The sequence below is a fragment of the Pinus tabuliformis genome, chromosome X (assembly GCF_031772625.1).
Source record: "Pinus tabuliformis cultivar Carrire ecotype Pingquan chromosome X, CPIR1, whole genome shotgun sequence".
NCBI lineage: Eukaryota > Viridiplantae > Streptophyta > Pinopsida > Pinales > Pinaceae > Pinus > Pinus tabuliformis.
Window position 1 is genome coordinate 372,439,641 of NC_142308.1, and position 23,701 is coordinate 372,463,341.

At 37.0% G+C, this 23,701-nt stretch overlaps 1 protein-coding gene across 3 annotated transcripts in view; it reads left to right on the forward strand.

Annotated features, from left to right (window-relative positions):
* LOC149140053 (protein NLP9-like) overlaps window positions 1-20,654 on the forward strand; it is a 127,777-nt gene extending 107,123 nt beyond the window's left edge. For all 3 annotated transcript variants that reach the window (XM_089453189.1, XM_089453188.1, XM_089453191.1), the window contains one exon: window positions 19,107-20,654. In XM_089453189.1, the coding sequence (XP_089309315.1) occupies window positions 19,107-20,482 (1,376 nt within the window). In that variant the 3' untranslated portion in view covers window positions 20,483-20,654. The remainder of the gene's footprint in view (window positions 1-19,106) is intronic.
* The last annotated feature ends 3,047 nt before the right edge of the window (window positions 20,655-23,701 follow it).

The following is a 23,701-nucleotide window of genomic DNA, read 5'->3' on the forward strand; positions in this document are numbered from 1 at the left end:
GCTACCTCTGGGAAATGCACATTGCTGCTCAAGATAAATTCGTACAGCCACTGGGAACTCTTCCCAGTAAGTTGATCTGCCTCTTGAACTACTATAGACCCACTCGCTTTGCCTCGGGGTGATAGATCTGACTTCCGACAATTGAAACGAGTTCCTTTGCCACTCACACTGTCAAATTGGCTACATGCACTTGCTGAATCAACCTCTTGTACAAATGAATTCGACCTCCCTTTCTTGTCACTAACACTGGAAATATTGAGGAAATCTTCCTTCAGGATCTTTGCTGATACTTCTATCTCTGATGCTTCCCTAGCTTCAATTGCGTCCTTGCTGAATCCCTGCAATTGGTTAGTTGAACTGCTCAACTCGTAATTGAAGTCTTCTCCAAGCCCTTTGAATTGCTCTTATAATCTCTCGTTGGGGTCTCAATGACCATGAATAAATCTCAACAGTAATATATATCATCCTTAGCAAGCCATGATTGCTAGTGTAAACAACATACTAAATTGCCTTGCTATGCCACTTGTGCTTTCCTTAGTCCCTTACGTTGCAGTGTCAACTACCTAGTACATATGATATTTAACTTTAAACACATCAAAATGAATAACAAACTAGAAGATGCAATGAGGAGAAACAAGGAAGCATGAGAATGATCATGAAGTATTGACAAATCTAGTAAGATTAAACCAAGTCTAATTCATCAAACATCTATTTGATCATTTCTTAAATGCACTGGCCCATAAGATACCATAACAATTGGAATTGAGAGCATAACCGCAACATTTGGAAATCAAAATTGTCACTCAACATCAATTGATTAAATAAAGTCATTATTACATGAGCATTCTTTAAGCAATAGGGTTAGAGTTGGGAAAACAAATGAAATGAAAATATTGGTGGCATCCAATCATAAGTCATAAGATTAATCAAAGATGATTGATGAGGCTTTACCAAAAAATGGTTAGGCCCCCCTACGTCCTGTTATCACAAAATCTTACATCTTTGTGTAAAGCCTTTACAAGCTGATTTGACAAGTGGAACATTGGCACTTGGGCAATAACTTCCCTCATTTTAGTGAAGGATGGATCCAACATAAGGGAGGCTTCCCTAGCAGCCTCAAGGGTTCCCAAGGTAAGATGGGATAAAGTATGAGGTCACCTATTTAGTTACCCAATTTACCACAATCTAAATATGTCAAGCAAGTCAAGAATAAAGTGATCAGACAAATTAGATTCCAGATTTGGTTTGCTATGCTTCACACAAAGTAAATATTCCATGCAAAATAACCCCCAAACACTACAATTCTGAAAATTACTGAAAACTGTTGCAAAAATTGTCTAATGATAGGCAAATTACAAGTTATAACAACAATAAACTTTACCCACCCAAATAAATTTTAAATAAGTGAGTTTTAGGGCTAAAACATAGAATAAAACTATGGTTTCAAGTAACTTGTTAATTCCGAAATTTCAAAGGATATAACAGTCCAAAAAGATCAACAAGTCCAGCCCTAAATTGGCTGCAATAAAAACCAGCTAGTGAGACCACTTAACTCGAAATCATTTTCATGCACATAACCCTAGCCATGAGAATCCTTAAAACTTGTAAAGCAATCCATAGGATATCTCAATAAGTCGATTTAATTATCCGTGTATAGCAAATGTAGAAAACAAGTAAAAGTAGACAAGTAGTTCTGCTCTACAAGTTCTGGCAATGAATCCAAATGAATAGTGCTTTTCATATTCATATAAGAGATTTAGCACCCTTCTCATTAGACTAACAATATTTTCCTAGCAAAAGCCATAGAAAATATAATAATGCCTTTCTCTCTTTACAATCCCTAAAGATAAGGTCATAATACATAAAATATCCATGATAAAAGAGTGGACGAGTCAAAGTCCTGCCAACGAGGCTCCCAAAATGAAGTAAAACATGCTTAGGTGCCAAGTTGTCTTCCATAAAAGCATGGTAAATCCGTATGTGCTGCATGTGTGAACAACAAATGGTGGAAAAATCACTAAAAAATCATGTGTAGGGTCTTCGATGTTAAACATTCCCTCTAAAGGGTGCCTTGTCCTCTCTACAAGGGTGTTATATTCTCAAGAAGCCCAACATCCTCCTAAAAGAATGGAATGACCTCTCAAAAAAGGTGGAAGGATATCCTCCAAGTGTGCAGGTAAACCCTCAATGTCCTTCAAAGGACCAAGGTTCAATCCACGTCATAGTCATTTAGAGTACATTGCCTAAGAAGGGTTCAAAGTGACCCCATGTAGTCATTGATTTAGAAGTGTGTGCACGAGTCTAATGCAACATAAAAAGTGATTGATGTCAAATGTAAGTTCCATTAGATAGATCATATTAAGCATCATATTCAAACTTCACAATAATTCATAGAATTCACAAAATTTGCCAAGTTTTTGTATCAAAGATGTTGAAAAGTGTAACTAGGTTCGGTCGTCATAATGACATGTGTAATTGTGATTTTATGTAATTGATGAAAAGAAGAAAAATACAATTATTATTGTAATTCTAGTCTCATGGGTTTCATGAGCAAGGAATTTATTTTTAGTAATGGTTCCCATTATGAGCCTTTAGGTTTTGTCATCTAGTCATAAAAGTCAAATTGAGTCAATGTCATGTATGAAGTACCCTTCTTGGCCATATTACATTTTGTATGAGTCAATAAATAAGTATGAAAGCCCTCCAAGACAAGCACAAGACCTCTCCTTCAAGTCGGCTTCAGAAGAATAATAATAAACTTCACAAAGAGACATGTCGGTTCACCCTCATCAAATTGGCTTATTATAGGCTCCAACCACTATAAATAGGGTAGCACAACATCATTTCAGGCAAAGATTTTCGGTCAAGGTTTGCAGTTGGAAGAAGTGCGAAAAGGTCATCAAAGAAGCCTTATAACCAACAAGGAGGAGGAAAGGAGTAGCGAGGTCTTTTGGCATTGGTTTGGCACTGTTTCTTGGGCAAACAACTTCACACGTGTGGCAAAAACTAGGGTTTCTGCAGTGGGTACATCTGTTGTAATAAAGGACAAGAAAAGGATCTCCAAATCTGTCCTAGTGCTGGCCGAGTTCATCTAGAGAAGCTTCCAAGTGTAGCAAAGGAAGGAATCTCCTCCAAACTTGTCTCTACTCCTCACATGTGTGGTATTAGAGCAGTATGAGGTGCAAATATGTGGAAAAGAGGCCAAAGTTTCAGGGTAGCCGAGAAGTGCAGAAGAAGGAGAAGTTTGACTTGCGTTGACTTGTGCAAGGAAGAGAAGCAACAAAGAGAAAGAACTTGTGTCTTGGTCTTGGAATGGCAAATAGGTCAAGGGTCTTGGTCTTCATCAATTGGAGTCTCTATAAGAAGAAGAATTTGTTCGTGTTTTCCTCTCAAGTGGGAGAGGTTTTGGCCTTGGCTGATAGCCTATATTCTGTGTCTCTTGTCTCTTTATGGTTTATGCATTGGTCACTGTTTGATGAAGAATAACACTATACTAATATAAGTAAAAGAAGATCTTAATCTAAAGTAAAAAGCATTCACAGGCAGTTACTAATAGAAGAGAAATCCCCTAATCTCGATGCCCTAGATTTGTCAACATGGTATCAGAGCTAAGGTGACTAAGTCTAGGAAGGGCATCTTATCAAGGGACACTCGAGGATCAAATCTCAAGGAAGGCATCAAAGTGAATATCATCTTGAAGTCAAAAGAAGCATCATAACCCTAGATCAAAGAAGTCTGCAAAGAAGTATTGGGATCATCATCAAGGAAAGAAGGCCAAAACTCTACATCTACTCAAGTTGAAGAGACCTACGAATCAAGTTAAAGTGTTTTGAAGACTATTCATCCAAAGGAAGCTAGATCAAAAGGCGGTGTCATCTCACTCTCTGTGGGATCAAGGATCATTCTTGAAGAAAACTACCTTCATCAAGGAGAAGTTTTCTATTCTCTATATCATCATCAACATCAAGGAAGTAGCAAGGAGAAGGAGCATCCTATCAAGTAAGTATATTTATGTCCACATCTGAATCTGTCAAAATGTCTTTTTGCAAGGAAAGCAACAAATTGGTTGGGGCTTCAAACTATCTTGCATGGAAGAAAAGGACAGATCTGAATCTCATTGAAAATGAGGTTATGGAACATGTCAAAGGATCAATCACTAAACCAGGAAAGGAAGATGCTCAAGCTCTTGCAAAGTATATGAAGGGGGAAGTTAGAAGGATTCTCATAGAATCCATCAGGGATCCTCTCATTCCATATGTATCAGAACTTGAAAATTTAAAAGAAATCTATGACAAACTGGTAGAGTTGTATTCCGTAAGCACTGCTGGAGAAGTCATCTCATTAAGGCAAGAACTCTACAAGCTGAAGATGTCAAGGGAAGATGGAATAGCCTCATACTTTATGAGGATATCTGAAATCCGAGATCAACTACAAGATCTGGGAGAAGTCATGTTTGATAGAGAAATGAGTACAGTTGTACTAAATGCACTACCAAAGGAGTGGGGTAACTTTACTTCAAATATTTATGGGAAGATTGACGAATCTAGATTAAAGGCCTAATCTGATGTGGGAGCATGTGAGCAAAATCAAGCTTATGCTACAATGACAAGAAGAAAGGGAAAATTTGGAAAGTCTAGTTCTTGAAAAAAGGAGGACTTGACTAAGATTCAATGCTATGGGTGTCAAGAATATGGGTACTACAAAAGAGATTGTCCTAAGATCAAGAAGGACAATAACAAAAGAGGAAGAGAAGAAGCCCATATCACCAAAGAAGTAGAGGAAGCTAAAAAGAAGAAGTCCAAGAAAGAGGAAGTAAGAGTCTCTATTACTGAGATACTCTTTCTAACATAAGTTCTTTTCAAGTTCCTAAGTCTTCTGTTGTAAGATATGGCTATCATGATTCACTAAGTAAAATAATGGGATGCATCAAGGCATCATAGAAGCATTGAAAGCAAGAGCTTAGGACATCATCATAGAGAAGCATGAAAGATGGTTAGAATCTATGGAAGTCAAGGATATAACTCTTGGGAATCTCATTGGAAACATAAGTGGCAAGGTCATCTAGTACAAGATTCATCATACATTTGTCAAAAGGAAACATCTGCTGATGGGGATCAAGATGTTTTGATTGAATCTTCATTGAAAGGTTCACCGATCATGAGGAGAAGCAAGTGTTTCATCAAGAATTCCAAACTTGTGGAATTCATGGGATGATGATATGATGACTTAAGAGGTGAAGCAGATCAAGGGATTGAAGATCTTTTCAATCAAGGAAGCTAAGTCTGGATGACATAAATAAAAATGAGGTATGTATGCTTGTATTCGATATTGCAAAGCCATGTCATAAGGTTGCAAGTAACATGGATAAATGCTCTATCTTGAGAGCATAATCTATAGGAAGAATCTTCTCCTTCAAAGGAATGCAGGAATGCATGGGTCACACATTCATTAAATGAAATCAACATAATATGTCATTATATGAAGTATGAGGTGGTTGACATTAATTGGAGGAACTCTGATTGGAAGTTCCTGAGAATGAAATGTGTGAAGAAAGGAAGGAAGAGACCGTGGATATGCAACCATGGAAAAAGGCAATGAACATCCAAAGACCAAGACGATTTGACTAGGATATCTCCATGAAAGATATGAAGACTCTGATGAAGTTTGAAAATGAAGAGACCCTTGACAATATATATCTTTAGGAGATGTGTCAATATGTATGCAAGATGCTGATGCAAACTAGAAGATGTCATGATGAAAGACCATCACAAAGGTAATTTTGATTTAAGTGTTCATTTCTTATTTTTGAACAAATATCTAGATGGGCTTATGCAGGTTTGCCAAGGGGGGATCTATGGATGGCTTCCACCACTGATGCCCATGTAGTAGGATGAAAGATCCTTATGGAAACATGGCATGAAGGATGGCCATATATGAACGAATGGATCACTTTCCAATGATGACATGATTGACTCATGAATGAAAGTGATGGATGGTCTGTGCCCTATGAAGAAATCCCAACCATGAAGACTCCTAAATAATGAAAGGAATTTCATGACATTGTGAGGAGGAGTTCTTCAAGTAGCTGGTTGTCCAATCATCCTCCACATGAGGAGTTGTTGTAGGTCCCTAATTAAGAGGGAGCCTAGAAACAAGTTTCTTACTTGGAAGAAACTTGGAAGCAAAATTCCTAAGCCAAGAGGGAGCTTAGGTACATTCCTTTACTGGAACAGCTACGTCCCCTCTAATTAAGAGGGAGAGATAAACACATCATACTCGTTTTCACTTGGGAAGATAGATTGGAGGATTGGGTAAACATCTGACATCCAACACTCTTTGAGGATGTGCTAGGGCATCCATGGTAAGAGTAGTTGTACAGGACCGATATTCTTTGAGGACTAGGAATCCAAGATAAGAATAGTCATGGTGGAACACACCCTGAGAACCTGGGTGGGGTATGTTCCGAGAGAGACAATGATGAGGGTGTCTATACATCATTGGTCTCACCAGCATTGAGCTCAGATCTTGTGGAGAGATAGCGCTGTTAGTCAAGGCCTTGCTATGTTACGATGCTCGTTGATATGATGCTAAACAGATGGGTTACCAATTTGACTCTTTTTATGAGAAATTCTTCAAATCGATAATGACCAAGTACCATTAAGAATACCTCCCTAGTTAAGAGGGAGTGTTGAAAAGTGTAACTAGGTTCGGTCTTCATAATGACATATGTAATTGTCATTTTATGTAAATGATGAAAAGAAGAATAATAACATTATTATTGTAATGCTTGTCTCATGGGTTTCATGAGCAAGGAATTTTATTTTTAGTAATGGCTCCCATTGTGAGCCTTTAGGTTTTGTCTTCTGGTCATAAAAGTCAAATTGAGTCAATGTCATGTATGAAGTACCCTTCTTGGGCATATTACATTTTGTATGAGTCAATAAATAAGTATGAAAGCCCTCCAAGACAAGTGCAAGACCTCTCCTTCAAGTCGGCTTCAAGAAGAATAATAATAAACTTCACAAAGAGACATGTCGGTTCACCCCAATGTGGAAAAAGTCGAAGTCGGGATTAATTCGGCAAGGGTCCAAAAGTTGAAAAACTCGTCAAAGTCGGGAGTTTTTTGAAAAAGTCGGCAAAAAGTCGGCAAAATTAAAAAAACACAAAATTATTCATTTTTTTTATATATTTTTTATCTAGAGTATCCACAACATCAAATAAATGCATTTCCACATAAACATGTAAAGTAAGCTAATATATAATATGTATATGAAGTCTAGTGCTACATCACATATCAAAATAGTGAATCAACTCCTGAATTTTGAGTCTTGTCTGAGTCTCAACTCTCAAGAGTCAAAATATCAACAAAAAATATAATAAATGTATATCATGAGTCATCTAAAAGTCATCAAGTAATTAGTCACTGAGATCCTCTTCCCCTTTTAATTTTTGTTTCCGCTAATTGTATTAAGAAATAAGTCATGCATTTATTCAGTAGATTGTAATCTGCTTGGGTAATAAGGTGTCAGGTGGTAGGTCCAATGAAAATTAACAGTGAGTATCACAGTAGATGTGAAAATTAACGCTTGTTGACTCCAAGCTGCTTATTTTTTGAGAAAACAGTAGATGTCAGATTACTAACCTAGCCTTGGCATATATTATTCAAAACCTCTTGGAGGTAAAATCCACTTCTGATACATAACCTTTCCCCACATTTACAAGGAGTTCACCACTAAAGAAGATTCCCTTTCAAAACATGCTATCATTGCAGGAAGGATCTTTGCTGTCACAAGATTTCACAAGTACTTTGTTCGTGTCTGAAAATGGGTTCTTTTTTGAGGCACTGGTTTTGTTTTTTTTGGACAGGTTGTTGTTATTTGATCTTCATGACCTCCTCTTTGTTGTTTCTTCTGGAAGCATTCAACAACTGTAATAATGTTTTTGATGGTGTGGGGTTCTTTCTACGGAAGACTATTGTATGCCTGTCCTTTTGGTACTTTTGTAATCTTTTGAAGGGGCAGTGGTTGTTAGAGTCTGGATCACTGAAAGCCTAGAGGCTTAACCAATGTATACTTTGCTTTCTAACTAGAAATATGAAGTATAAAGATTTGTTTTTCCTTGGAAAACAAAAACATATTTTAACCTCAAAACTAACAAATTACAAATGAGACTACTATACTCGCAAGAAGTATGACAAACAATACAATGCAATAACTTGAAAATGCATGGATGGAAGCTTCAATTTACAGTTTTTTCACCTTTGCGGCCTCTTTATCCGCGGCCTGGGAAGGGAGGAAGACTTTTTGGGTCGACCCCTGATTAAATCGGGAGTATAAGGAAAAAATCGCGATTTTTTCCTTTGTGAAAAAGTCGCCAAAAAGTCGGGGGATTAAATCGTTTAGTTCAAAAAATCGCGTTTTTAGGATTAAATCGGGATTTTTTGCAGACTTTTTCCACACTGGTTCACCCTCATCAAGTCGGCTTATTATAGGCTCCAACCACTATAAATAGTGCGACTCAGCATCATTTAAAACAAAGATTTTCGGTCAAGGTCTACAGTTGGAAGAAGTGTGAGAAGGTCATCAAAGAAGCCTTATAACCAACGAGGAGGAGGAAAGGAGCAAAGAGATCTTTTGGCATTGGTTTGGGACTGTTTTTTGGGCAAACAACTTCACACGTGTGGCATAAACTAGGGTTTCTGCAGTGGGTACATATGTTGTAATAAAGGACAAGAAAAGGATCTCCAAATCTATCCTATTGCTGGCCGAGTTAATCTAGAGAAGCTTCCAAGTATAGCGAAGGAAGGAATCTCATTCAAACTTGTATCTATTCCTCACACGTGTGGTATTACAACAATATGAGGTGCAGATTTGTGGAAAAGAGGTCAAAGTTTCAGGGTAGCCGAGAAGTGTAGAAGGAGGAGAAGTTTGACTTGCATTGACTTGTGCAAGGAAGAGAAGCAACAAAGAGAAAGAACTCGTGTCTTGGTCTTGGAGTAGAAAATAGGTCAAGGGTCTTGGTATTCGTCAATTGGAGTGTCTATAAGAAGAAGAATTTGTTCGGGTTTTCCTCTCAAGTGGGAGAGGTCTTGGCCTTGGCAAATAGTCTATATTCTATGTCTTTTGTCTCTTTATGGTTTATGCATTGGTAGCTGTTTAATGAAGAATAACACTATAATAATATAAGTAAAAGAAGATCCTAATCTAAAGTAAAAAGCATTCACAGGTAGTTACTAATAGAAGAGAAATCACCTAATCTCGATGCCCTAGATTTCTCAACAGGGTGGTATTCACAGCATAGTTTTAAAAACCGTTCCGGTCCAACCGGTTACCGGCCTAACCGGCCGGTTGGGAGGCTCACCGGTCAGAACCGGTGAAAAAACCCGGTTAGAAGCCCCATGTGCCCGGAAAATTGACCTAACCGGTAAAAACCGGCCGGTTTAGGTCAAAACCGGCCGGTTTATTGCTAACCGGCCGGTTTTGTCCTAAACCGGCCGGTTTATGGACAGCCCACTGAAACATGACAAAAAACGCAGTTGTTTAGTGGTTTAGTGGTTTAGGGGTTATGATTTTCATGACTTTATCAATAGGAATGATACATGTTCTAGATACTTCATCTCTCAAACCTTACTACAATTTTCTAAGTTCTTAAAATATCACTGCAATTCGGGAAAATTGAAATACCATTGTAATTCAGACCTTTGTAATCCACTGAAATCTTCAGACCTTCTTTAGTATCATTATAGTTTCGGACCTCTATTAACCAAGGAAGATTTTGTACCTCTGCAATGTTATTAGGCCTACAATCTTCGGACTTCTATACGAAGTTACTGTGATTCTTGGGTTTCTGTAATACTCCGGACTTTGGATCTTTGTGATTCTTGGGTCTCTGAAATACACCAGACTTTGAACCTCTATGATTCTCGTGTCTCTGAAACACCTCAGACTTTGGACCTCTATGCAGACCTATTTTAATTTAGGGGCAGACTTTTTGTCTGTCATTTGGTTCTCTTCTTTTGTATAAGCTTCTTGCTAGTCTTGTTATACTTGATCTCCAAATGATCAAGCTACAGATGAAATAGTGATATTTCCAGCTACCAAGGATACAAACCATAGCTTTGATACCATGTTGGAAAATGGTTAGGGCAACATATTAAACCTAACATTTTCCTTAGATGAAATTTACTTGTGATATTAATATCTTCTTAGTGGTTTAGAGCCTCATTGCTTATGTATTTTGTCGATGATATGTATTGCACTCGGTGCCATTTTGATATATTCACCTTTACATGGTATATAAATGAGCAATCTTTGCATATTTTGTCTCTATTGGCTTGGAATCATGCTTTTAAATCTTAAAAATAGTTTTTTTCATTAAAAAATAATTATTTAATGTATTTTTCTAAAACCGGTTCGTTTAGACCAAACCAGTCCCGGTTAGACCGGTTCCGGTCGGTAAACCGGTTCATTAGGTGGACCGGTCCGATCACCGGTTCCGGTTTTAAAAACACTGATTCACAGGCAGTTACTAATAGAAGAGAAATCACCTAATCTCGATGCCCTAGATTTCTCAACAGGGTGGTCATCATTAACTCTTATTACATATGCCAGTACCCAAGAGGAGAAATATTTTGCAAGAAACCAATCAAGTTGCATCTGTGGTGATAGATGATATGGTTTGGGGTGTAAGTTAATGAGATGTATTGTCATAGTCATCTGAGGTTATGTAAGATATTCATCCACATGAACACCTTTGTTGAGGGAGAGGTTATGTATTGAGTTTCTCTATCCTTGGGGCTATGTCTTTCCACCCATTATTTGCTTTTTTCATTTAACCCTTCTCTGGCTTTTGGCTTTAAATTCTTTTCACTTAGTCCTTTTTGATATGCATTCATTGCATAGGAGTTAAGGTGGTGGCCTCATAGCGAGGGGCATCGCTCACACTTTGTTTTCCTTGGGTTTTGAATTTTCATTCTTTATTATGTTTTACATTTTGCTCTTTCCTTTTTTATTTTTTAAATTCATTTTAGTTGCATCAACCTCGAGCATTCAAGCTCCTTCTCATGGGATTATGAAGCATGAACCTGTATGTATGACATATGAAAACCAATTCATGAGTAGGACAATGAAACTTGGAAAGAATGGAAAATTTTAAGCATAGCTTGGGACATGGGCGTGATACAACTCTTAAAGACCCCCAGTAATACAATCCTACCCAAGAGTGAATGCTTATCTAAGAGATGATGATGACCACCAAGGTGAAACAAGGAAAAAAGCACAAATTTAAAGTGTCATGATCCATTATTTGACTCAACCAATTGTCACTATTTTCATGTCAAATACATAAGCATTAATACTTAATATGAAGCAATGAAAAATTGTATCTCATGTATGTTGGGCACCATAATAATGAAGTGTGAGTGAGTGACGCGATAATGTGGGAAACATCTTCAGTTGTTTGTGGAGAACCATGGATGTCATCCGAGGAACCGTTGTTTGTGATAAGTGTTACCCACCAAAAGTGGGAATGCATAGGAGAAAACTTTTCTCTTCATTTGTCAACCAACCAAGTAGTTGGCAACCCTATGATAGCCCACAAATAACTTTACATTAGAGCTCTCCATTTATGCTCCGGTTAGTGTTGTCTCCCATCTGGCATGCTTCTTCAAGGAACTTGGATCATCTATCAATAGTTAAATTAACCATATTTGTAATCATGTGCTTTCTTATAATGTTTTGGGGCATACTAATATGGATCACTGGCCAAGCTAGATGATTGACTGCTCTTGATTGTACCTTTGTTCCCATGCTTCATTTGGGAGGTTATCCTTTGCCCCTAGTCTAGTGTGACCTCCTTTGAGGTTCTTCCTCAGGAGGGGCAGTAATAGGAGGCACTGATTGAAGTAGCGTGCCCAAGGTAATCCACTCTTACTACATTCCATGTTTCCCTTACTATCCACATCCATTCTTTGGGTTGAAACTTGATTGTTAGTTATCACTGGGAATAGAACCTTATATTGTCATCTTTTAGTCAGGGCCCCAAATTTTTCCCTAAAGATTGATCTTGTTGAAAGAATGATAAAAGCATATGAAACCACAACTAAAGAAAAGAAAATGCAAAAAATGGCTAGCACATTGTAAGCACATAGGAAAAAGCCTAGCATGAGCTCTACCCCCCCAATTAGCCATCACCTAGTTCCTCAACATTTCATGCTCTGTCTAAAAGGAACTCTTGAATGTCCCAGCATCGATGGGTGAGAAACTATTACATCTTTAAGGGTTACTGGAAAAACATAAAGCAAGCTTGGTATCCTAAGCTATGCAAAAAAATAAAGATAAATAATTAAAGTAAAAGTTGCACTAGAGGGTGGAAAAAACAGGTTAAGGCATAAGCTAGTTTGTTATTAGAAGGGTGGAGGGTTATTAGTTGGTGGAGGGTGCCATTTAATGATGTACCTTCAAGGCATAAGCTAGTTGGTAATTAGAAGCTCTGCATCTTGTTAGTGGACAAGGATAAGACATGTCTTGAGAAGGTGATGGTGCTTTGCAATAGAAGGATTTTTTTCTTGCACGTGGCATCCCTTTCAATGTTGTCCGCTCATCCTATTTTGAGCTAAGTCACAAGACATGTCCCTCAAGGTCACGTGTCCCGTATTTCACGTGTCAGACACGAAATACGACCTAAAACGTGTCCAAAACGTTTTTTATTGTGTCCTCCAATCGTGACACACGTTTTTGATGTGGAAAAAGCGTGCCCTAATGTTTTTGCCCCTTAGGACACATGTCCCACAAAAAGTCACTCATAAATCCCGCGCATGGTTCATTTTTTTTTTATTAATTAATTAATTTATTTTTTCAGTCATTTTTTCACATCGACTTGGGTCCTGGATAATAGCGTTCATGGTTTGGAGCTCGTGGTTTGGGGCTTAAATTTTTTTTTTGAGCGTATGGGTTCCAGGGTAGCATTTTCTTGTATTCCATATGCCCATACCTATATAGTTTGTATCAATGTATTCAAGAGCCTTTTTCATGTGTCGGCTGCCATTCACGATTTTTAACTTTTGAAATAGCTTTCTTCATGGTATCTATAGCTCGATTCATTTGCTTGTTCTCTAAATATCCATCCACAAACATTTCCCATGTTTCCACAAACATTTCCCATGTTTTGAAATTTGGTTTTCCTCCTTTTTCTAAAACATGTTCAAGAAAGACTCTGTGGCCTGCCTTTTCAATCATTCCTTTTGTGATATAGGCATCAATTAGTACATTGGGCACTCTGATATCATAACTTAGGCCATCGAATTCCCACTCTTCAAAACATTTTTCCACTCCCTGCATATCTCCAAGTTTGACCAATGAAGAAAGCATGCATATATAGACATTGTATTGTTTTAGTTGCAAATTTCAATGGCTACAGAGAGTTGACTTAAATATATGGGGCTCTACCAAGTTGAGTCTGTCTTGCAATTGCCGACATTTTCCAAGATGTGCAACTTGAGTAAGTTAGATTCATATACTAGTCAACAAGAGAGCTAGAACTGTCGAGAAAGAAAATATCAGTGTCTAATGTCATATGTGCAATACACAAAATGCCCCTATTGAGATCATCGATTTGGTTCTCAATCTGTTTAATAAGTTAATAACATGAAGATTCAAGAATGAACATTGAACTGTGAGCAATGAACATCATTTATGTAGTAAATTAATAAACTAATACTATATTTTAGTAACTTAATATGGATCAGGAACTATATTTCAGTATATATATATATATATATATATATATAATGTGTCCCTCGTGACCTGTTTCTGGGGTCACTATGGCTTGTGTCGAATACTCGTATTTACGTGTCCTTTGTGTCTCGTGTCGTGACTTAGATTTTGAGCAAATGGTCTCCACCATTTAATAATGGACCTTCAGGGTATAAGCCAGTTGGTTATTAGAAGCTTTACATCTTGTTGTTGGATAAGGAGAAATCACATCTTGAGAAGGCAATGATGCATCAAACTCTAGAAGGATGCTCCATTATTATGGATTGTCGGGACTGATATTCAAGATCGTCCATTGATAAGCATCATTGTCTATTCTATAGCTGGTCCATATTTTCTAAAGGTCTTCTATTGTTTTGGTCAAGAGAAAAACACTTTGTTCTTGAAGTACCAATTATTTGAGACCGTTGTGGAACTGGGGCTATCCAATGTCGTTCAAGTTGTCATTGATGTAGGCCCATTTTGTAATTTAGCATGTTTGATCATGCAAAAGGAGTACAGGTTAGTGACAACCGTCCATTGTCATTATTCTAGAATATTTCATATTTAATTACATTCCAATTCTAATTTTTTCATAAATGATAACTCTAATTTATATTGATAAATCTGAACTTCATTTTTCTATTCTTGATTGCACCCTAGAGATAGTTTTTGGATACCATGTGCAATGCATTGAAAGACATTGGGAAACTTAAGTGGGTTTGGGTGCTCATTGAAATGGCCACCGAGTTCAGATGTTCATATGCAACCACCACCATTCACAAGCCATTTAGCATAGGTATGCCAAAATGGAGCTTCTTAAACTCTAGTGTGGCATTACTGCAGTTTAAATTATTGCCCCTCTTCTTTCACTTTGTTACCTACATGATCTCTTTCAGTTTTCTTCCCTCAGCCTCTCCTTTTCCTGCTGCTTCTAGTATATATAGTGCACAGTAGAACATGTGAAACAGGTGTAATCTTTGACTTCTATGAGGTATGAAACTGTAAGAGCATGTGCATGGAAAGGAGCACATGCAACATTTATTGCAGAAGTAGGTTGATTATGATCCACTTTTCAGTAATTCATCTGCACTAACTTTCCCAAAGAGTGTGCTTGATGCTTCATATCTGAAACTCTAAATTCTATCCCCAATTCAGAAATCAGTCCTTTAACCCAGGATAAAGTATTAGATTGTGCATTGAAAGCTGCAGAACACCACTGTATTGCTGTCGTTCCATCTGGTGAATTTGAGATTCCATATTGGACTCAGCTATTTCATACGATAGTGGTCCAAAAAATGTTCTCCTCTTGCCAAAATATCCATAAAGAATAAGGTGCTGATTTGTCTGTAAGGACTCAGAAACAAAGTGACAAGATATTTGCAAATGCTGTAGGGATTTGAGTTTTGAACCAGCAGAGGTGCTACGGGTTTTGATGCTGCATTTGGTATCACTGAAACACTGTCTTCACGCTCTGAAGTAATGCACTGTTCTTCATAATGAATACCGTCTTGCTTATTTTCAAATATGGACTGAAACTGCTAGTGACATTTCTTACTAAGACCTTTTTAAAGAAGCTATCACATCTAATCCTAAACAGCCATTATTGTGAATAAAATATTAGGCAAAAGCAACATAATTTTTAGGTCCGCAATTGATGATTCTCATCATGGTTGTCTCTTCTTCAATATGCTGCAATAGAAAATAATAATTTGTTCTAAGTTCTAACTGAGTTTTCATCAAAGATATCGAATTTCCCATCTTTGTGTCAATAGTTGTTCTGTCATCATCTAAAGTTTAATTGCCATAACAGAATCTTCTCCATGTCACATATGGATAAAACAGGAATTACTTCCAATGTACTATAACAGGCTTGATCTTGTTTGGTGATGTCGATACCAGTGGATTTCTCTTTGAACAATTGTTCAGTTTGCAAGATAGTTTTTTCTTTAATGCGCTAGTTCTTTGTATTCCACAATTGAAACAGTGATATAGAATTCACCATTTGACAGGAGCTTGTTAATTATGATGCTTAAGTACTGTAACTTGAAAGTATTTTGTCACAAACTTGACACCATGCAAATAACCCAGCTAACTAGCATTATTGTCTTGCTTTCCAATCATATCCATGGCAACTTTTAAACAGCTTTTGTGACTTTCCTTTGAGAGATCATAAATCTGAAATTATTGCACATGGTGCGAATCTGGGTTTCAACGGAGTCCACATAATAAGTGACAGTAAGTCCTATTTATAAAGAGGCCTAAGCTTCATTTGTACTTGTCTTCTTGAGCAAATAAATCACTATCCATATTATCTCAAGGGGTGGTTATTGTACCAACACATCTTATGCACTTGGTTTATCTTTTGTTATGATGTGTGATTATTTAATGAATTATGTTAGGATGTTTATCACGTATAATACATGACGCCCTATTATTTCTAACATGAATGAGATTGGTGCCTCTCAGTTTACATTGAGAGTGGTTCTAAAGTAGGAATGACACCCAATAGCTGTCGTATGGTCTACCAATGCAGAATTAAGCACTTTACATTGGAGACATTCTTTTATTAGCAAGGAAATCTTACAACCTACTGATAACTGACTTGTACAAAACGTCTAGTCTAATATTTAGCAGTATTGCCACTGACAAAAGCTTCACTCAGTAGCTGATTCCTTAATTGCTTTCCTACCTGTGCAAAATATGCATCATACATTCAGTTTGGATTCATTTTGTTATCTTCACAACTTATCACAATAATTCATCAGAAGTCTCGAGGATTATCGTGTTTGAGATAAGTTGATATACAATATGTACAATTTGTTGTATCAAGTTGAGTTGCTACAAAAGCTCTTGCTTCCTCTTTTGGAGGACAATGTGGAGTTTTAAATTTATACATTATCTACTCAGTTCAACACTCAAACCATACGACCCAGCCATTTTGTAACAGGAATCACAGCTAGGTTACCAACTGTCCATGCAACACAATTTAAGTGGTGCTTCACACCTACTTTGAGACAATCGGGTACAGTTTTCTTCTAAGAAAGGAGGAAATGGTGAGCTTATTGTAGGACATAAGCTTAGCAATTGTTTGTGCTGATGATGTGTTATAACTATTGTGTTTCTGCATGGGTTTGTATTTTATTGTTATGCTCTGTCCATTAGTGAAATGTTTGTGAGTTTTATGTAGCCCTTAATGTCAGGTTTGTTTTATAGTTATAACTGCCATTTTGATTTAGGTGATTGACTGAGAATGTAACTCCTTGTAGGAACCTCTAGAGAATGGCCATTTATGTAGGGTGGTAGTTGCACATAAGATTACAGAGCCTTTCCCTCTATTTAACATGTCACCATGCTTTAAAAAAGGGACAGGTTTATATGTCGATCGAGTTTCTTTAAGTGGATAGAATTCCCTGTTTTTCTGAGCAAGTATTTTTTCTCATATATTTGAAATTTCCTGGATGCTTATCTTGCTCTCCAAGTACATTATTGTATGCATGCCATCATAACCCTCACATGAAATTACAAGTAGACATGATGCAAACCACATTGCCAAATACTTGTCTATTGGGTCAAGCCCAGTGAAAAATGTCTCAAAATGCCAAAATTGGGATGCTCTTGTAGGTTGGGCCCTTTTGTAGTCAGGTTGCAGTATGTTTGGTGAAAACAACCAATCTATAGTTATTTAGACATGCATGCAAGATGCAACTGTTTGTATGTTGCTGTCTTCTGAGGTGATCCGAGACAATATATAAAGAAGATAAAAAAGGAGCTGTCTAATCAGGTTGCAGTATGTTTGGTGAAAACAACCAATCTATAGTTATTTAGACATGCATGCCAGATGCAACTGTTTGTATGTTGCTGTCTTCTGAGGAGATCCGAGACAATATATAAAGAAGATAAAAAAGGAACTGTCTAATCAGGTTGCTACAATCCAGTTTCAAGAGTAGTCTGCTGCTGACATGTTTCTGTATTCCATACCCTTGTCCTGTAGCATCTGGTAGTCTTTTTCCTTGTAGTTCTTGATACTTTGTGGCTAATTCAGGGTCTCTTCCCATGCACAGTTTTCTCTCTTTGATTCACATGCAAGTCCTCATTAATTAAATAAAAAGCCACATAAATTACTTGAGAAATTTATCACTTGTTTTATATGAACAAAATCTTGGGCTGTAACGGTGACATAAAACATCGTTGATAAGATTGACAATGCACTAGGGGAAGCAAAGACACTCTTGGGCCCTTTCTTGTAATGTACATCTGGATATTTTTCAATTGTAAGTCCTTGGAGAAGAAACTGCATGGTGGTAGTTTCAAACTTTGAGAATAGGGAGACCTTAAAGCAAGTCTTAGTTTGTTAAGATGAATCCAAGTTGTTGGAGGCTAGAAGATTAATCATATTCCAGGCTTTTGTATCCAATCTTGTGGCTTGGTTAGGTTTCGATGAAGTTGGCAATACAAGGCTAGGTAGAGGAGAAAGTTGGTTCTTCGGTCTTTTGAACTTCTAAATAGTATATGAAGGAATGCTGGGTAGACTGTAGGCAGAGTAGAAATTTGATGCATCCAGAACTTTGATCTTCTAATGGTATTTTAAGGAACTCAAGAGTAGTATGAGGTACTGGTATGTAAAATTGAATGGATTTTGAATCTTCTTGTTGTAATCTTCAGAGTTGGCGTAATAAAAGAAGTTAGAACTTAGATTGTAGGCAGCAAGTTAGTACTGAATGATTGAGGGTTAGTGGTATGGAAGTTTGACACTCTTAAGATTTTGAATTCTGTATGGGATGATGTAAGGAACAGTGTATATTTTGACTGGGTTGTGAAGAGGCATTGTCTTTGTTGCTGTGATGACTATAGGTTTCTATTTTATATAAATAAATGCTGTGAGGACTTTCACTAATATCATTTTTTTGTACTAGAATAGTTATGTGTATACAGGGCTTTGTTATGCATATGCAGAATTCGTTCTCTAACCATTGTTGTTCAAATTGACAGTCTGCTGCAAAAGTGCCTTGCATAGCTCTCACTTTATGATCTGTTCTAAATCCTTTGGTCTACCCATTTCCATCTGTCTGATTTGGAGTTATGCCTAGAGTAGTCTTGTTGAGATTCCAAACTATTTTAGAGGTTGACATACTGAATCTTAGACCCGAGGTTCTACCATTTTGCAAATACATAACAAGTTTTATCATAATATTTTCTCATTTTTAGATAATGTCAATATGGTAAGTGTAGTCATGCATCCTATTTGAATCGTTTGTATTCTTGATTGTTCTGCCCTCTATATATGCGTGTATTGTGCATGGAAGGAAATATTTTATTGAATTCTGACATTTCTGTTTGTCAATGTTATAATATCAGTGTGTCCAACAACATTGAAAAGGATATGCCGACAGCATGGAATTGCAAGGTGGCCATCACGTAAAATAAATAAAGTGAACCGGTCTTTGGAAAAACTCCGAGGTGTTATTGACTCTGTACAGGGAGCAGATGGCACTTTGAAATTAAATGCCATCACTAGCGATATAATGAATGCAGCTTCTATGGTCCAAGGGTTGCAGATGCACAGCAATATTTTACCCTCTCAGGGAAGCTGGGCTCTTTGGCCCTCTCCAGAAGATTTTATAACAAGGAAGGTGGTACCAGTAGGAACTGCTGTTCCTTTGGAAGAAACTACTACTCACCAGAAAGAAAATTTAAATAACACAACCCAGACTGTAATATCAACTGGCTTGGAGTCCCCATTATCCTTGAAATCAGCATCAGAAGTACATGGTGGCTGTGATATTCATATGCAAAGGCCCTCAGCAGATGGAAGTATTTCATCAAGCAAAAATGATTTACTAGCAAGGCATTTCAGAGAGAGTGCCCAACAAGGATCTCTGGCCTATATGAAAGGACAATTGGAGATAGCTGAGAAAGATAAGAATGTTCAAGGGTTTGTTGGGCATGAAATTGTGAGAAATTCATTTTCTTCTGTTGCCCCTTTTGGTGAGAGACGTCAGCCTGTAACATACATATCTGATACTAGTGATGAATTGAATTCGATTCTCATAGCAAAAACACGTGGTTTTGCAGAAGGCATTGTGGGAAACTGCCAACAAGTGGGACATCAGTTCCAAGGAGGAAAACATGACAGCAAGAACTTGAAAAATGTTGAGAATGGGGAGAATCTGAGCTTGCAGGATGTTGACTATCAAGTCACTTCTAAACACTCTGATTTCTTTGTACTAACTAATAGCAAAGAACCTAAATCTGCAGATGAGGAAGTACTTCACCAGGAACAAAATCTTCCAGGCTTTTCAGCTATGACAAATTCCTCTGCTGGTTCGGGTTCAAGTTCCTCGTCATTGCAGGGATGTGATTCTAGTTCACCCACAGTCAGTGGCATCGATGGTTTGCAGAGAGAACGACATAATAAAGATGAGAGTTTGGTGATTACAGTGAAGGCAAGATATAAAGAAGACATGGTTCGATTCAAGCTGCCTCTAAGTTCTGGATTCTCCGAGCTATGTGAGGAAGTAGCCAAACGATTTAAGTTAGTAGTTGGTACGTTTCAGCTCAAGTATCAAGATGATGATGATGAGTGGGTGCTATTGGCGTGCAATGCTGATTTCCAGGAGTGCATTGATGTTATGAACTTTTCTGGTGGGCATGCAATCAGGCTTTCTGTACGTGATTTGGTCACTGTTATTGGAAGCTCTAGTGGAAGCTGCGGTGACATGTTACAGTGTTAATTCTTGTATCTAGTTATAATGAGCCCAATTTAAGCTGTGTCCGGGCCGAAAGCAGAATTTCTCATCTCATTGTAAATATATATATGGGTTCTAGATGCGCTAGTAAAAGAGATGAACTCCTTTCTTGTCTATTTCATCTTGCTGTTAGCAAAATGCCAATTTGCAGGCATCATCGTGTCTGCATACCTCTGTACATGTAAATGAAGAGAAAAATGCTGATCCGTGAAAAGACGATATTTACACGTGAGTATGTAAAACGAATTCGTGTCTAGGCATTGGCTGGTCTACGATATTTGTCATAACGAGAATCTTCAATTTTGAAAATGATTGCTATTTATCAAGTTGAAAAAATGGTCAGGTTTTGGTAGTATATCTTACAATTCTTTATCGATGCAATTTGTTCTCCACACTATTCTGAAGATCTAGGTCATGCCATTGCTAACGTTTCTACTCTTTCTACTGTTTTTGTTGCAGACATTTTGATCCCTCACCATAATTAAATTGCCAAAAACTATAACCGGGATGTATGCCAATATTTTAGTCAGTGCTCAGATCTTTGAATTTTCCGCTGTTATCTACAACACTTTCAACTCTACCCAAGCTCGAGACATGCTAGCAAAATACACACCAAAGAAGGATGCAATACGAGCATAAAGATATGAGACTACAATATAGAAGTTGAAGGCGATTTGATTTTGTTGATCTTTCCTGTCGTGCAGACAGGTCAGCGAATGAATGGCAGTCTGACACATCGAAAACTGTCCATTCACTTCGATTTCCGAGATTACCAGCTTTTGTCTCTCTCTGCATTGCACACCTCTTTCACGCGTGTAAACGACAATTCTGTCATTTACCTGACCTGCTATGGACCAAACAGTCTGTGGGCTATTTGGTTTGAAAGAGTTTGTCTCCAATAGCGTTTTTTTGTTTGGATGCTTCTGGTCAAGATGTGCAAGCAGCGCCTTTCCTAACTTGAGAATATATTTCATTGGAGCTGCTACGTCTCACAATTTAATGTAGCTATCTGTCTGGTAAGCTGCTGCCACTGGGGATTATCTATATTGAAAGTTGCCCAGGGCTTGCACCTGGCCCTAACTAGCTCTAACTACAATAAAACTGCTTAAGCAGGGGAGATGGTGCACGAGAGGCATTTATATCTCTGGAGGAACTCAAACCTTTGTAGAGGGAATTATCTAACACCCCTCTTTACCAATTAAGCGAATTGACAAATAACAGCTTTTAACACTTTTCAAGTAGATTTTATTTATTCACTTAGATAGTTAGCACCAGTTGGCACAGTTACATGGAAGACTTTACATGGTGGACTTGACAAACCATGAATTTAATCTAAGTCGGATCTTATTTATTGCCGAGCAAGTTAGCACCTATCGGTGCAGCTATATGATGGGTTTTGTACAAGGTTTAGAAAACACATTCAAATGACAGCCGCTGGCTTGGCTACTGTTGCCCGAAAAGCAATGGGGCTCCAAAATATAAAGTTTATCTCAAGACAAACTAATGAAATTATTGAAGTAAATGTATGATGTCTTAACTACTTACAGTAAGATATTGTATGTAATGGATTATACGTTTTCACAATAGCACACATGCCTACCAATTCAGTCTTCGGGAAAAAGGGAGAATATAGAACTTTTCTGTTCAAGAATTCACAATACCCCATCATCTCAATAACTCCCTCAATCACATATCTATATCAAATAGGAGAACTCAACAGCCTTCAAATTTGAAGGGCTAGTCTTAATTTCATTTGGAAGGACATATATTCATTTAACCCTTGAAAGATGAAAAGTTATAAAAAGAATTGTACTTTTATTGTCAAGTGTATATTAAATAAACCTTTCATAAAAAAATGACAAAACGAAATAATGTTTTTCTAAAATTTTAAAATCTTAAAAATTTAAAGCATGATTACATTAAATCACTGTAATTCTCAATAAAACTTAGTAAATAAGCAAACATTTTTCTGAAATTCCATTTAAAAAAGGTAAACATATGTTTCTTCTATTCATTCGGCAATCTTCAAAAGTATTTTGGACTTGCATTGTTGAAAATATGTCTATTTGCTCAATGGAAAATGATTTCTAGTTTTCATTTGTTTCCATACATCATAAATAACATTTCATTCTACCTCATTTGGAGCATGAGGTGCACTAAGAGACATAAACATATCTAGTGTCTCCAATGAAAGTTTTGATATATCATCATTTTTTATTTTATTTTATTTTTATTTATTTTTTAACATTTCTATGAAATTCCATTTAAAAAGGTAAACATATGTTTCTTCTATTCATTCGGCGATCTTCAAAAGTATTTGGACTTGCATCGTTGAAAATATGTCTTCCATTTAAAAAAGGTAAACACATGTTTCTTCTATTCATTCGGCGATCTTCAAAAGTATTTGGACTTGCATCGTTGAAAATATGTCTTTTTGCCCAATGGAAAATGTTTTCTAGTTTTAATTTGTTTCCATACATTATAAATAACATTCCATTCTACCTCATTTAGAGCATGAGGTGCACTAAGAGACAAACATAACATATCTAGTGTCTCCAATGAAAGTTTTGATTATCATCATTTTTTTATCTTGTTTAGTTTTGATAAGTTTTTTTCACAAATTGATGTGCTTGCTAGGATAACGAGAATAGCTTGCATTAATTGTATCAAATATGGAAAGCCATCCAAGTCATTATGGTTCATTTCCACATAGATCGCATGCTCCATACATATGCTTTTATGGGGTATGATTTAAAAAAAATACAAATAGATTCATCTGTTTCACCAAAACATCTAGCGATATCCATAATAGGTGATTCCCGAACACCAAATTTTTCACATAAACATTTCAACTATTTTTTTGTTTGAGAATCTTTATCATTCACTTCTTCATAATAATGCGGAGGACTGAAAAACTTAACAACATTAAATACATGTAAATTTGAATCTCCTACCTCGTGATTCAATCACCTTCACAACAAAACATTTTCTCAAAAGAATACAATCATCTAGTGTCCCCGATCTGTTGGAAATAATATCTAGGACAAATCGCGTGTATACGCAACTGTGTGTAATGCAACAAGCGTATATCAAGTAAACTTATGATTCAGTGAGTTGATTCTTAATGAGTGCATCAGAACATTATTAACGATATGAACTGTAAACATGAGCAGTATAACAGAATAGATCATCACACATAAGAAA